The 16,729-nt window shown below is 45.9% G+C and overlaps 1 protein-coding gene across 2 annotated transcripts in view; it reads left to right on the top strand.

Moving 5' to 3' along the window:
• Positions 1-14,232, top strand: part of LOC126544595 (rap1 GTPase-activating protein 1-like) — a 292,574-nt gene extending 278,342 nt beyond the window's left edge. For both annotated transcript variants that reach the window (XM_055061716.2, XM_050192017.3), the window contains 2 exons: positions 1,939-2,039; positions 4,478-14,232. In XM_055061716.2, the coding sequence (XP_054917691.1) occupies positions 1,939-2,039; positions 4,478-4,582 (206 nt within the window). In that variant the 3' untranslated portion in view covers positions 4,583-14,232. The remainder of the gene's footprint in view (positions 1-1,938; positions 2,040-4,477) is intronic.
• Positions 14,233-16,729: the final 2,497 nt, after the last annotated feature.

Below are 16,729 nucleotides of genomic sequence, written 5' to 3'. Positions count from 1 at the left end.
GCGAAGAAAAAAATAGGCCAAAATTTGATTACGTTGAAAACTGAACAATCCGATCTCAATGTACGCCAACGCAATTAGAACGTCGACAATGGTAACGCCGCTACCCCTCTACAGATAGGCCTTTTTCACGAGCTCGTACACGAGCTCAGTAACTGATTTGCGTACGAGCTTTGGGGGAAGAGTACTTCTCCTTTAGCATTCATGCTAAAATAAGGATTACGCTTTCAACGAAAGGACTCTGTTCCTTTGCCTTGTCTTCTGACTTCCGCTGCCAGTCTGTATGTAGTTCTTGAACGCCGAGAGCACAGTTTGAAGATGTTCTCACTGCAATTACATCTCGGGAAACTACTTTCACGCGTCGTGCCGTTTCTTGTTTTCCGCGGATCCGTTTCGCACCTTTCCCCGGTAAATAATGTGTGGCTCCTCTTTAGAGAACACTTTAACTACCAAGCCGGAACTGTGCTCGTACTAGTTGTCTGCGCCATTATCTCTAAAGACAAGCCGTACTCGTACGGACCACAGCTTCTGTATTGCTTGCGTGAAACGAGCCGCGCCCGTCAACTCAGTTCGCGTCCTGCATTTGAGTTTCGGCACTTGAACGTATTCTTCGATGCTTTCGAATCCGTCGTTATCATTTGTTCAGATGATTACGTTGAAATCTTACGCCTTTGCAGAAAGAAAGTCTCTTCTTCAAGACAGAGGTTTTAACTTGACATATTGGGTCAGTATAAGAGATGAACAGCACTTATGTTTTTTTTTTCAATCCTTATATTTTTCACATCCGAACGAACCGCGCAATAATTTGGAGTAATAAAAAATACTCTCAAACTTTGTGCACTTCTTTGCGAAATAATTAGTTTAGGAGTTAAAGGGTGTGTGTAAAGACTGCGAAACCGTGCCTCCTAGTTACAACCAGATAACGTTCAGTGCACTGTTCTGAGCTCATAAGCATGCGCTTTGTTATGCGGACTTGTGGCCGATTGCGTTCAGTGTTCAGCAGTAGGGCACGAGGGCCTGTATGACTATATCATGAGACCTTGCAAAATAACACCGCCTGTGTCACCCCAACCAGTGGCATGAGAAATCGCCTGCACATTCGCTTCATCATTGTCGCTTCTGTCGAAATCGTCGATTCTTCTGTTTTTGAACGTCTTTATGAAGGACCCGTTTACTTCAGTGCAAATTGAGGGAATAATAAACGCGCGGCTATCGGTGCGACATCAATACGTGGAAAAAAAAAGAATTGTTAGGCTTGTCGGCATCGTCCTGCAAACGTGCGCGGTCATTTCCGTGCGCACGGAGAACCGGTTACTGGTGCTGAAATCGTAACTTCTCATTTACCTATCCTTAATAAAAGATGACGGAAGCTACTTATGGAAACTGTCGAACAGAATAACATTTAAATGTGGGCGATGAATACGTTGCTGACCTGACTCACAGCTATACTACAGTACGGCCAGTCGCCCGTTGTAGCCGCCGGCTGACTGGCTGATACTTTGTTGCGATAGGCTGTGCATGCGGACTGATAAGATAAGATAAGATAAGGTAAGGATGCAACACTGTTTGGCGTTTCTTATCGTAAACGCCAGGACGGCACGTTCCAGCGTGATGTCAGGAAAGCAAGAAAGCTTCCGCGTTCATTAAGTACGTCGTTTTAAATTGGGCTGACGCATACGTTCACAGGTCGCAATCACAAAGTATATCAGCAACGCGCCTCTGTAGCTATACGGCTAGACAGTGGGATTCTTTCCTCCTTTCTTCTTTGTTACGTTGGGCACTGCATGCTTAATTGCACGATTCCCTCTGTAGTTCGTGATGCACGAATAACTGTCGCACAAGCACTTTCTGTCCGCACGTGTGTTGCGTGTTTTAATACGGCGCGCAGAGCGGTGCATCCAGTGTTTTCGTGTGCGTCTCCCCCCTTTCGTCTTTCGACAGGTGCCGATATGCTCCAAGGCTTTCAGGAGCAGATCGAGAGCCTGGCACAAGAACTAGCGCGTATGAAGAGGGAAAAGTTTGACTGGCTCAAGGATAAAGCGGTGAGTGATTACTCTACATTGGGGCATTAGACATGTAGAGTTACAAGTACAATGTTTGGTTGGGGTGTGCGAATGTTTGATACTTTGGAATAACGAATCGAATAGTGTCGTATTCGATTCGAATCGAATAGTCACACCACTCGTAAATGCGAATATTTTTTTTCGAATAACTTTCTAATATTTTAAAGCGCTAACTCTGCGCAGTCAAACGTTAAATTGGAGTACATGCATTCTCATTTTCATCCTCGCGGGCATAGTGTAGGCATAAAGCTTGAGAACTTACGTAGTGGAAGCAGGCTGCGTTTCTCAAGGAGACAAATTTGACCCGCTTTACAGCAGTAATTTGCACTCTCCGAAGAGTCCTGCAGTGTATGAGAACAAACCGCTTAAATGTTCCGAATTTGTGCTTTCTTTAATAAGCAACCCTTCGTAACGCACAATCTAATGACTAAACCTTGTCAGCGATGTGAATACTAGGATGTGAACATCGTTGTACACCAATTGTGAAAATGGCTGTTCGGAACGTATTCGACTCGATTCTGGCGCTATTCGATTCGTATTCGATTCGGTCTCATAATCTATTCGTGCACTAACATGTAGAAGTATAATGTTAAGCACGGAAGTAGGAGAGCCCATTAAATCATGCCGCGTTTTATATTTGCGCGTCCCGTAGACATTTGCGTGCTTCCTTCGTATGACTACCTAAAGACTGTCTAAGAAGTGTGGTCGGCGGCTTCAACAACAAATCGGGAAACTATACCACTTGTCCCTTTCTTTTTTCTGCTCTTATTACTTCTTTAAAGATTTGTGAAGGGTTTCGACTGTCTATGTTTATTTTGCTTATTGATTTGTTTTAGGCTGTCATATTGAAATAAAAGGGGGGGGGGGAGGGCTCGTTAGTGGTTAAACTTATCATTTTGTCGCAGTTGATAAGCAACAATGAAGCTAGCTTCAGTGTTTCCCGTCAAGTATTCACAATGCACAGCGTTATTTCTTAGTTTCCGTTTTCTGCTACGGCATTTAAATGATAGTAAACCTGTGATACATCTGTAAAGGATAAAACTAACGAATACGGGACACGACGCACAAGAAGCGGGGTTCACAGTGCTGTTTTTGCGTTATTATCGTAAGTGCAAAAACCACTGCGGTATCGTTGATCAGCAGATGTCATAATTTCTCTTTTTTTTTTCGGATGCTCTGAGTTTTAAAGGAGTCCATCTTTCCGTGAAATAACTTTGTGAAGAAAGCCGCGTGGCGTCGTGTGTAGACACCTTTGCAACCCATCTGTACCTCAAAAAGAAGAAAAAGAAATGTTTCAATACTCGATCTTGCATCGACAGGGGCAAGCGAAATTGGCTTTCCTCGGCTCCGTGCTTCGCTAGGGTGCCGCACTGTAGTCGATGCGTCAGGATATTGTAAATTGACATACATCGCAGCAGTCTGCATGGCTTTTGTCCGTGCTCTGCGCGCTCGCAGCTCGCAACGTCTGCTTGGGGGAAGCAGAGGCATGGCCTTCGACATCCGTGCGCGCTGCCTCGGTCTTGGAGGCCATGATAGAAAAGGCGTCGGTATCAGCTGCTATAGGGTTTACGGAAACAAAGAGGAATGGTGCGAAATTCCTTCGCCTTCGTTATTTGGGTTTTGCTGACAGGCCAATTCTTTAATCCCCACCTCACCACCACTCGCAGCAGACAGCCGCGAAGGCATTGTTTCACTTTTCAAGGGCAATAACATACGGGCGAAAAGTTTTATTACGTTTACGGCCTGGTATTAACATACGTCGACGGAAATGCGCATGTGTATGTGCATGGTCTCCCGCTCTGGCTATTTCCGTGTTATCATTACTACCTTCATACATTTATTTGATTTATTGCTGTTAGCCACAACTTATGTATTTTTGTTGCTTTATTGACCCCTTCTCCTCCTTTTCATTTCCCTTTCGTGTATTTCCCGAACTGGGCAGTTAAGTTATGTGAATAAATAAATGCAATATCTCCCTGTCCCTCAGTTCGGGGGATCGAACTGGATTTTCTTTGTATGAGCTTTCTTTTTTCGCTTCCCTGCCTTTCTTTACTTTTTTTCACTCTCGCTGTCCTTTATTTTTCTTAATCTGAGTCATTTCTGAGCCACATTCGTTAGCACAGTTCTTCAAGTGCACAAGCCCGAGTTGCCGTTTATATCTCCCGCCGCGCGCGCAAGCGCACTCTTTTCCTCTATTTCCCCTTTCTTCCTTACCCCGTGCGTACGGCGACAAACCGGACGTTCGTCTGGTTGGCCCTTCCCTTCTTTTCCTATACTTGCTCTCTCCCTCACTCTCTTCTGTCTTTGCGAAACTTCGCAACAGCCACACGCGTCAAAAACTGTGCCCAAAGTGGGAGAGAGTGCCATCCCCGACGCCCTTTCCCTCTTCTACATTCGCCTTTCGTTTTTTCTCGCAGATCGTGCAGGCCGAAATGCAGAAGCTTACCGACAAGGAAGTGCGTCTCACAACGGAGCTCTCCCTCGCCAAGCGCGAGGTGGCCCGGCTCTCGAAGCTCGTCTGATACCCCGGCGACAAGCTCTCCGTCGTCGTCGGGACGGACTCCGCGTCGCACCACTGCTAGTCAACTCTACACCTGCGAACGCTTTCTTTTCTGTTCCACGGCTGTTGCGAGAAGGAAAAGTGCGCTGCAAACACATGCCAAAAAAAGGAAGAGACACTGAAAGAGAACGGTTGATCGGCACACCAGGTGTCACCCGTTACGAACCTACCTGCTGCCCCGCCGATTGTTTTTTTTTTATGCGTTTCATGCCAGAGACTAACGCATTTCCCTCCGCTCCGCGCCCTGCATCATTTTCGCCACAAGTGAGCTATACATACACACACCATGGACAGTGTCGAGATCCTTTCTCGTTATTTTTAAGATTTAGTTTATGTGATGTGTGCGTTTGTGTAATGATTCACTTTCACGATGTCTTTCTTTTACCGTGTTTCTTTCCAAGCCACGCGTGCATTGTTACTTCGCTAAAGAAAAACTGTCACGGTTTTTTGCGACTGGCGTGCGTTTGGCTTGACCGCGCAGTGCAAATGTCTGTGCAATTAGGAGATACCCCTGCATGAGGAAAGAAAAAATCTCGTATGCCGCATATTCCCTACATCCGTTAATCTCGTATTAGAATGTGAGATCACGTACAAATCGTGCGAGAATAATGGATTCGTGAGATATGTTACGTACGATACGGTTTTCGAGATGGGCGTATCTTTTGCTTTCGCGAAGCACATTGACGACTCCGTTTTGTGGATAGCTTTTATTTATTTCCATTGTTTAAAATTGTTGCGTCAAACTGTTCTGACGTATAACGAAAAAGTGAAACTGCAGTGTAGGCAGTGTTTAAGTGCAATGTTTAAGGATTTGGCGAGACGCAGCACGCTGAATTGTTCAATATTTGTCTAATTTTATCATTTTACAAAAATTTTATTGTTTCTGTATTTAGTACCATGCAAGCCAAAGTTTCTTATAACTGCGAGCTTCTCATCATAATTCTTGGTTGTGCTGGTAAATTTTTTTTCTGCGAAAGACCAAGCGACCTGTACAGAGCTTTTAAACCATCAACATGCGTATGTTCTTCCGCATCATCTTATCTGATGTTTTTCTTCTTTCTTATTTCTTTTTTTATCAGTTTCTGTTTGTGTACCCTTTGCATCCCGTTTTGCGGTTGAGACGCACTCGAATGGAGCTGGCATGCTTCTGTATTTTGGTACTTCACGTGAAGACCTCAAGATACTTCGCCAATGTGTACACTTAACAATTTCTGTCTCTTCTTTCTCAATCTTCTCGCTTACAGCCTTGAAGATGTCAATTGCATCGGTAGCTCGCTCTTTAAGATGTTGATGGACGTCTCTCGTATGTTTGACTTTCTTAAAAAGATGTTCACGAGAATAGTTTTATTTAGCCTGTGCGTGTAGTATTACCCTTTACGAAATACCGGAACGCCAGAGAAGTAGACGGTACAAACAGCTCCGTTAGCTACACCTTGCAATGCTTTGCTCAAACAAAACGCGTTCCAAACGATTGGCTGGCATAACTATTGTTGTCGAAGAAAAAAGAAACAGCTATAAGTTTTCTTGTTGCTACCGACGCCCCTACATCATCAGCTTAGCGGTGTATGGTCATTGCAATTATGCTTCGGTGTGCTGTAGTTGAACTCAGTGCCACGAGGTGGCACCAGCAGCGCTTCTGCTCATCTCCGTGTCCCTTCAAGCCCTCTGTAAGCGCGATAACAAAACACTGGAGACGTCGACGCATGGATGGGTGGATGGATGTTAGGAGCGTCCCCTTTGGAACGGGGTCGTGGGTGGCGCCACCAAGCTCTTGTTACCAGCATCAGCGCTGGTAGCGTCATCTTGTGATGCTTTCTTCAATCACAACGCATTAGAAGTTATTGTGTTGCGTCGTTGTATTCGCGGAGGGAATACAATACAAGTTCACTGCACGATATTGATTGCCTTGGTTGAGGGTTGAGGTTAACATCACAAGATGCCGCCAACAGCGCCGCTGCGTTAAAGCCTCTTGCTGCGCAATATGTATCTCTGACGTTCCTGTATTCCGCGAACTGTAATATGGCACCACTCTATTAATGTCTACTCCGCGGGCATTTCTTGCGGTATGTGTGCATAATGTATGTCCCGCTCTCTTGTACACGAAACCTGCATTTCACTTGTGCCACCTTCAGGTTCATGTGCGTTACTCACTTGGATTCAGCTTGCGCGTGCGGCCTTGGAAAGATTATTGTTGACTTCCTACAGACATCGCATGGCTTTCTGTTGCATAGTTGTTCTATGCGGAGGTCTCTAGATTGCCAACAAAAATCTTTGTACAGGGTATGCACGGGATATGCGCGTAGTGGCCGCGTCTCAAGCAGGCCTGCGCTTTTCAGCCATTGGAGACTGCCCGTCTCCCCTGTTATTGTTCAAAGTACTCTCGGAGATCGTGTGCGCTGTGCTGTGCAGTTTCTCGAACACTGCGCTAACTTTCTGCGTCATCAGCATGTTGCAGGCATGTTTAGCGGTAGCCTGCTGTCCAGGAAGTTATTTATTACTGTATATATATATAAACGTGTGCATTTCCTCTGGCACCAAGAAAAAGAATAGCAGTATTGTAGCAGAAACTTTGATCTCTTCGAGGATTAAGAGGAATAACGAGTAATGTTCTCGACGCTTGCGATGACTGGAGTCGGCTTCGAAGTGACCGTAGTTATACACTCCTTCCAAGTGTTTAAGAAGCCGGTTGAATGTCGTCGATAGTTAGAGGTGTGGTTTCAGAGAGTGAACGGGAAATATATTGCGGTTCCGCAGGTGTTCAAAGTAGAGAAGATGTCTTAGTGTGTGTAATTCAGTGTATGCATGGCCTATGTCTGAAACCCTATTTTATGAAGTATAAGAGACGCAGAGTATTTATCCAAAAGAGAAGTTTCGAGAAGTCGGCGGGTTGTGAACAGCTGAGTGTTTGGCGAATTGTGGAACGGAAATGAGTTCGTTAAATTGGCCATTCCGTAAAATTGGGTTTCGTAAGATGAGGTCTCGAAGGTACGAACGTCGCGTGTCTCATGTCGTGTTCGTAAACTTGTCGATGCTCGTGATATTTCCGCGCGCTACACATGACGATGATCTTTTTTTGAATCTCTGCTGTATAAGTAGCTGTGACGTCCGTGCGATAGGCTTAGCGACTACACGGGAATTCGCCAATGGCGAGAGGCCGTGTTTAGGGTTAGTGTCGTGCAGTTCGTAACGCCGTATGTAAGCGTTCTTTATACCAGTGCCCGTACTTTCGATGTAAGCTCATATATATATATAGCCTCGGGTAGATAGGGACAAAAGATTCCCGCGATTCAAGTAACGAGATGTCGCTGTCAACGTTCTCCTTCAGAGTTTTGCACTGTCTCGGTGCAGTTAAGCCTCTACGCGTAGATTTTAGTCGTTAAGTACAAGGCCATTGAGTTATCTATCCCTTCTCGAAATACGCTATTGAATTCGTTTCACGGCGTCCGTGGGAACAGTCGTCGCCTCGCATTGTTCATAGCGGCAAATCAGTGTGCACGCCATGTAAACAGACAGCGTAGTTGCTTTGAAGACTTGAAGACTATTGCATTGAAGACTATTGCGTTGAAGACTATCGTCGCTGAAGACTATACTTAAGGGTTGAGATCAGGCGTGCTTTCAATGGCCCCTCACCAGCTTTGGTCATATTAAAACAGAAAAGCGCAGCGTATACATCACGCTCCAACGATCGTGTCTGCAAAGCATTAGCAGCACTGCGAGAAACAGCTGAAATTTCCAACCAGCCAAACGCCGCGCGCCCTCCCTCTCGAGGAAGCTGCGCATCCAGTGAGAGAGCGAAGGACGCTAGCAAAAATTATGATTACGATTGGCCACTTCTGGCACTTGCGTCAATAAACTCCAGAGGGTGCCCGCAAGCAAAAATGCAGGCACGTAAAACGCACTGCCAGCTATAGGTCACTTATACCATGAAACGGGACTTTCAGAAAATCGTCCGATGTGGAAGGGGGGGGGGGGGGGGGCTCTAAGGCGCCAGGGCTGTCAAGATAGCGGGTGAGTATTTCATACCGACAAAACGCAATTATATTACCTCCAATATTTCACGTTTTCTCACCCTGTACGTCATTCCGCTATTCAGCTGTTCCAGCAATGTTCACTTGGGATAACAGAGTAATACTTATCTGAACGAAATTCGCGGGGCCTGGAGAAACTGAAACTAGTTACTCATACGTTCAAAAAGAAAAGGGTAGTAAGTGAGAAAGTAAAACGTGGATATTTAGTTTCTTGTCGTCGGTGCAGGAGTTTCGCACTTGTTCGTGGAATCCCATAAAAAAAAAAGCTTGGTGAAGCAATGTTCTGTCAAATAGTACCTCACTGCTTTTGCAGGCACAATTCGCTCTCTGTACGTATACGCGTTGTGTGCATGCGAAGACATTGCCAGAAACTTCTGTTCTTCAGGCTGGGTTGCTTGCTTGGCGCTTTACACGCTCGCGGAAACTCGTTTCTGCTGGGTTTCGTGTAGCGAAATCGTAACAGTGCGGGGTAGAGTAATTTGCTTGGCTCGGCTTAAGATTGTAGTTTAATTGCGGTATCTACTAGTCGTCGTTGGAGTTGCGCACCGTACCGAACCGTCGATTCCGCTGGCTCTATAGAAAGCGAAATTTGAGTGAATGCCTGTTCTCCGGGATGACTGTCGATGATCGTGGGGCGCCTTGCGAGACCTCTGATATCTTGCATGTAGTCGCGCGTATCTCTTCTGTACAAAGCGAACGCAGCAAGCAGTGTGATGTGAACGAAAGCAGTGTTGAGCGTTATCGCACTTGTTCATCCCACGGCACGTTTTCTGAAGCGAGGTAAGCGAGGTCCATCGCATCAAATGGAAGTATCGACTGCTTTGTGTGTATACGTTAAGAAGAAAAAAAATAGAACACTTCGAACCCTGGCTATTGGCCTCACCGTGTCGTCTGTTGTTAAGCCTGTCGAAACACCTTTCGTATGGCAGTGTAAATACTACATTGCGCAGTGTGACACCGTCCTCTTTGCGGATCATCGACACTTATATACCGCGAGTCATATACTGTACGAATGATCTAAATAGTCGAAGCCTCGCGCTATAGCGTACGCGTTGCTAGAAGGCCTCGTTATTGTATTTCGCGAGGACTTGTAATGGTTTTCTTTCTCGAACGAAAGCTTCATGGCGGTATGCGCGAGTGTGCGAGCGAAAAAAAGTATGCTGTGCGACCGAAAGCATGCGACGTTGTAAGTTTCAAGCAATGAGCCGCATTTCGCTGCGCGATTCATTCGAAATTTAAAATTAAGTTCTGTGGTTTTACGCGCCACAACCGACATCTGGTTATGAGGCACGCAGTATATATGTAGTGGGGGAACTCCGGATTAATTTCGACCACCCGTAGTTCTCCAACCTGCGTCCAATGCACGGTACATGGGCGTCTTTCTTTTCCTTTCTTTCTTTTCTTTTTTTTGCATTTCGCCCCTATTAAAATGCGGCTGCTGCGGCTGGGGTTCGGTGCCGCGACCTCGCGCTTTAACTGCGCCAACGCCAAAGCCACCGAGCAACCAGGGCGGGTCATTTGAATTTTTCGTTCCTTCCTGCAGAATCGAGGCTGACAAAAACCCCTCGCCACGAGTGAACGTACGCGCGCATGCGATGTGGACACGCTCAATGGATACGCAAGATTTATTTTCCCCCTTCTTAACGTCCTCGTTAGGCGTGCGTGTTTCTGCCTGAGACCAAAGATTAATCGCGTCGACCGACCGCTTTAGTTTCGAGGAAGCATCGACGCGTTTACGTGCGTGAGCCAGATACAGCTTTCGTCTGCTTTTGTTCGGCAATGACGTTTCCGACGAAGGCATTATCGTCGTTAACAGTTTCTCGAAGTGCACCGTTCGTTTGTGAGCACGCCTTATTTTATTCTTGAGAGGGCTTTTACGAGAAGGTTTCCGGCAGCCTAACTGCAGACGTGAACTTTAATAATCACGGCTTTGTGTACGCGTTCTTCGCGTGAATTCACTCGCGAGCAGCGCAACAGTTCCTCGGCATTCGGACGTACGTAAAATGAGAAGGCTAACGCCGAGTCCAAAACTTAATAGCAATTTAAAAAAAAAAACGCGCTGGTATATCTGAATTGTGATTTGAAGCACGAGTTGGCATGTTATTTGTATGCGTATGTTGCATATACTGCATAAAATTATAAGAGTGCCATCGAGAACTGTGTATATGCGCCACGTCGCAGTAGGTTAGAGAAAAACGCAGCTGTATTGCTTCCTTCCTTCTTTCTTTGTCTTTTTTTTTAATGCCAACCGATAAGCACACCCTATCTCAACAATATGTATGTGATTCGCTGTAGTAAAAAAAAAAAGAAAGTAAAGCTTAAACAAAGCAAATACGATAAATAAAAGTGTGAGCAGAGAAAACATTGATCTGCATTCGCTAGAATATGCAGGTGACGAATCTGGAGTGTAAACAGTCAGGATGGCTTCGATGTTGTCCCCTTCCTTCGTGTCGGGCACGCGTCCAATTTGTGCCAGAACTCGTCTTATTCGGAAGCCTAAACTAAAAACAAAAACCAAAAAATTCGCCGTTCTTGCGACGCGGTCGGAAGAGGGGAAACAGGTATTCGCACCAATCTACGAAAGTGCACATTAAGGCGACCCGAACAGAGTGAGCTCACTCTCGCAAACTCCTTTCGTAGAGAACTCCAAATTTCCGTTCCAGGCATCGCTGAAATACTGACACGCCGACAGCAGACGGCGTTTGCAGACGGCGTTGCCTAGATAAGGCCTTGATACACACGTATACAGAAGTTCAAAACAGTGCGCAGGTGTGTAGAATCTAGGCTTCCTATAGCGATGCGAGCGCGTGAGAGATTTCCTATCCGCTTTCGTATATATACTCTGTATGTTGACTTAAAGGCTAAGTCAACTTCTAGAGTTTGTCGTTGTGTAAACGCTCGTGTGCAGTACACTCCTGTATTAGAACAGTCGGCTGCATGCGCTTGAAGCCGGTCGGCTGCTCTCTCCTTCGCCGATGATCAACTTAACAGGCTCGCTACTTTGCCATCGCTGTTCTACTTCAACGCATGCAAGCTTACGCAGAACTGCGCGCGCTGAGCTCATCACCCTCGCGCAAGCTCATCTAATTTCCTTAATCGGCACATTTGCTAATGGATCGCAAAGGAGAGCTGCTGAACGCGTACTGTTTGACTGTGCACTTCTTAATTCGAGTTTCGAAGCGCAACCATTCTCCTTAGACGGATCGACAGGCTTCAAAGATTAGCAATCGTTCGTATCAGTACAAATATAAACTGTATGAAACTAAAAAGAAAAGAAGGAAAGGCTGCGGTGAAATTGAAACGAAGCGATGATTATTCCGTTTCCTTTCGTTGCAATCGCTCAATAATTGTAAGCACGCAATGTTCAGGGGGCATACGCATGCTGTGGCAGCTCCCCTATTATGCGCGATAGGCCATTAGAGCAGAAACTGAAGCCAAATCGCATTGTTTTTAGGCGGGTAGCATGCATTTTGCCTAAATATGTAGGTTTGATCTCTGGTAGACAAAAAGCGTAAATCCCACTGCTAATAGTTGTTAGCGTGCATTGCTAATAATGATGCTAATAAAATGCATCACTAAATCCTGTTAGCAATCGCCGAGTTACGATGTGTGAGTTTCTTTTTTTTCGTCCTGGAGATTTGCCGCAATGCATCTTTAGTAAATAAAACGAACAAAAAGAGAGTATCGCACGGAGCCCTGTGTGATGCAGGTACTGCTGCAATGAGTCAGCGCATTTGCTGTCCGTTATCCAAAGGGTATACAGTCCCCCGGAACACTAGGCTTCAGATTGGCCTCCCTGTGTATCTTGCACCTGTTATACCGAGTACCAGGGCACAGCTTCGGTAACAAGACTGCTTCAATATTGGCGCCGGCCGCTGCGCTGGACACGAACCCAATTTTCCCCAGAGCTTTATCTTATTAGAAATAGAAGGTAGATCTGATAGGTGTGGATTTACGCAGTGTTCGAGTTGTCACACAACTCTTTAGAAAGCGCCCGTGACCGTTGGTGACCGTGACCGCTCTATCGTGTTGTACAGAGTGTGTAGTGTCCAAAGGTTTCCCTATGCATTGTTCCTCTGTAGTCTGTACTCGATGCTCGTGCACGTTCTGGATTCTTCGTGGTCGTCGACCTCGTTCCAACGACTTCAAAGTGAGAACTGTAGCATACGTGCAGGCATGCGCGTCTAGCGAAAAGTGTGTTTCCTCATTATCGAATATACCCGGTTGGCTCACGTGTTCTTCGAGTGCAATATGTAACGCTATCTCCACGCTCCTGTCGACGATGTTGCCGAGACTACGCGGGATTTGTATTAGACCGTTATGTAGTGCCACCTTTGCATGTAGTGCTTTATATGGCGCTCAGAGATTTGTGGTCCGTATTTGTGAAGTCCGTTCTCAAAAGAATGTTATACAGCGTTTACTGCAGAGTATGTGTTTTGGAGTGCTGACTTTAGAGAAAGAAATGATGAAAGGTGGGACTTACGCTTGAATCAAATGCAAGTGAGACGGGCAACTGAGATGTTTCGCTAAATGCTCCTCTTTCATTGATGGTTTACTTTTATCCCATTTTAAAAAGAAATATACACCAGTTTAAAATAGCAGAAGGCGTTGTCAGATTGTTTAAATTACTGTGAAAGACATAGGGAAGGTTTCGTCAGGTTTGCGTTGAAGTACTTGACATCTTAGACATTGCCTTTGACTACAGGTAATGCCAAATTCTGTAGCCTCGACACACCAGTTGTTCTTCTGCTTTTTTTTTTCTTTCTTTCTTTTTGCTTACCTTTGGTAGAGTGAAAACAAATACGTTTATGTCGGCTTTTCTACAATCACCTTCTTGTCGTGGTTCTCGTATGTTGTAGGGAAAGTATTGAACGCATAGTAAGCGTGTCTCGTTCGGTATTCGTCAAAGTAGCAAAAGTCATGATCATCATGGTTTCTCCAGTTCCACACCATTGGCGTCACTCCTGTTGAAGAGAAAAAGAAAGAAAGCGAAGCAGCGAATCTAGCGATGCCATGATGGTGTTGCGTGTTATTTAACGTGTCGCGTATCATAGTTGTTCATTAAATATTTATTTTAATTTATTGCCGTGCCATAGTATTTGAGTATAAGTCCTCTCGCGAGATGCCACCGCGCGCGTCACTGAAACATTGGGCAAAAAAAAAAATGACATTGTTGGAATAGTCAACACTCCTCACGCGTTACCGTTGTCGTGTACAGTTTCAGATATATATATATATAGTGCGGTTGCCGCAACAGCTTACTGTGCAGCGCCTGTAGATTGCTCCTCTTGTTACGCATTGCTCTTGCTCTCCATCCCTGCTGCTTAATGAGAAGCGTCCGTACAGGTGCAGCGCAGCGAAATATAGTACCGCTCTCTGATTGAAGATGGAACCCGCGGGATCTCCTGCTGTGCGGCGTGACATGAGACCTATTACATGCTGTGCATATATATATATAGTGGTGATAAGATATACATATATATTGCGTATATTTTTGTGTGACAAAGTGCGGGAAGAATTCGCGTCGGCGTTGTCGGGACGAAAATGATGTACAATAAAAGCTCGATGTCATTGCTGTTGTTAACACTGCGTTTGTTATAGTTTGCCTGTTTCTTCTTGTGCCTGTTTGATGTCCAGTCGGCGGGCTTACGACGTGGGCGATGCCCTCACTGCAACTAGGAGTACGCTTTTCAATTCTTGCCGCTCCGTAAGTTTGATGGCATTTCCAAGGGTGACGTAAATGGCTATCGAAGCTCTAATGGTTCAGTGGGTGGTGTCGTTTATTGGAAAAAAGGAGTATTGATGTGTAGTCGGCAGAAAGCATGGTCAGCAGCCGACTGTCGAACCGAAACTTCTTTTCGTTCCGGTTTGCCGAAAACGGTTCTATACCGGTTCGACTCCGAAGCAAAAAACGAGCGGTTCAAGACGGTTCGAACCGGCTTCATGTTCATTTGTATAACCGCAGAATATATACAGGAAAACAGCACAAAGTTATTTTGCGCAGAAACTCGGCTGCCTTGCTGTCTGAAAAGAATAAAAAAAAAAACTAAAATTACATGTGTTCTATTCTGCAGGATCCAACGCAAATGTTGGAAATTATGTGAAGCGAAGCGTTAGTGCAGCGGTGCTATAAATGCCGTTCAACCGCGTAGCTTTTCTTGGGCTTGTTGGTGCATGATTTGAATAGCAATGAATAGCGCGCTGAGGACGGGACAGTAAAACTCGGACACACACGGTGCCATACAGCTAAATGCGATGCGTACTGTTAGGATCGGCCAGAGGTGGTAGTGACCTTCTAGCCCCTCCTGCCCCACTTCGACGAATCGCTTCGTGAAGCTAACAATGCGTTTCCCGTCGGACAGACCTGCGGCGCCAGCAAGGCGAGACATGTGAGGCGGATCGAGTGTCGTTTGTTGTTTCACTGTTGCCGTCACGGACCAATGGGAGCAAGAAACTCCTAGAAAAGGGTGTTCTACGGCGTTTCCACATGGACTTCGGTAACCGCCACGGTCGTTTGACAGACGCTCCAGCTAACTGCTGGGTCATCCCGGGAACCAAGATGCGCCAGATTGAGTCAAATGTGACAATCCCTGTCTACGAAGCTACCCTCCTTTTTGTGTGTTCAGTGAGCAAAGGTGCGGGAGTGATTGTGTGAACCCTCGCCCTCCAACGCGGGTTCTTCGACGACTTTGGACGCTCCGAGCGGAAGAATTTCGCGCGCCAAATTTCCCTGGCCTACGTATGTAGGGAGGACAAAGGTGGTTTAAGCGGTCGTTCTCGGCTCCTCAGGGCGCTTCAATGGAGTCATGCTAGATTGATGAGACGTAACGTTTTCCGCACATCATGTATATATTGTAAATAAATGTAGCACCCTTTGTTCTCGATGAGAACACGTTCCTCCATTCAACAACGTCCTTAGCATGGATGAGGTGGATGACGGCATGGGCCAGCTACGCCTTATGACATGCCCGACCCCACCTCTTACAAACTGGCTGGAAGCGGTGAAATGGACTTTGCGACGTGGTGCTGTGTCTTCGGTAAGTGCTTGGTTTTTTTGCTTTGACGTTCTAGGCTTCATTTCGTTGTTGTTCAGTTTAGAACAGTAGGAAAGCTGGATTTTTGATTGTTAGCTCGGTTGTACTTACCTAGTTATGTATAGCGAGCAGGTCCAAGGCAGTTAAGCAGCAATCATGGATTTGAGGACACTGCTGAGAGACGAATTGTTGGTTGTCGTTGAGGAACTGGGCCTAGAGGTACACAAGGAAATGATGAAATCGGAAATATTAACGCTGATTCTAGAACAGGCCAGTGAGGAGGACATTGGAATTAGGCTAGAAGCTTTAGGAAAAGAGAGAAACGGCACAGAGAGAGAGAACAGGGCAGAGAGAGAAAGGAACAGGGAAATAGTAGCTAGCCGGGCTTGTTGGTACGAACACATTCTTTTGCAAACAGCGCGAATAAAGGGACACAGAAAGAGGCACACCACACAGGCGCTGACTTCCAACAAGTCAGCGCCTGTGTTGTGTGCCTCTTTCTGTGTCCCACTATTCGCGCTGTTTGCAAAAGAAAAAGAACAGGGCAGAGAAGAACGCAAGAAAGATCGCGAGTTAAGAAAAATGCAACTTGACCTTGAAAGTAAACGTTTGGAGTTGTCTCGAGCGAGTGAAGAGGCTCGGGAACGATCGAGTGAGGCATAATCATATCGCTAGGACAGGCCGTTAAAGCCATTTGAGGCCGGGAACTACATAAGACTGTTCCTAGGAAATTTTGAATGGGCTTGCGAGAAGATGATCTTGGCCCCGAGTACATGGCCACAGCGGTTGGTGTCTATGTTGCCGTGTGAAGCTGCCTAGGTAATCGCCAGACTAAGTGCGCAAGATGTGTGTGATTATGCGAAGGTTAAGACTAGCCTTTTGAAGAAGTGCCACCTTTCAGCCGAAGCTTTTCGGCCAAGGTTTCGAAGCATGGGCAAAAATGATAGCGAGGGATATCCGGAGTTTGCATATGGCTTTAAGGCAAACCTAGTCAAGTGGTTGAAAAGTGCGGAAGCGCACGTAATCAGAGACATGATTATTGAATGC

The sequence above is a fragment of the Dermacentor andersoni genome, chromosome 3, assembly GCF_023375885.2.
Source record: "Dermacentor andersoni chromosome 3, qqDerAnde1_hic_scaffold, whole genome shotgun sequence".
Taxonomy (NCBI): Eukaryota; Metazoa; Arthropoda; class Arachnida; order Ixodida; family Ixodidae; genus Dermacentor; species Dermacentor andersoni.
This window is presented reverse-complemented; position numbering and strand designations above follow the sequence as displayed.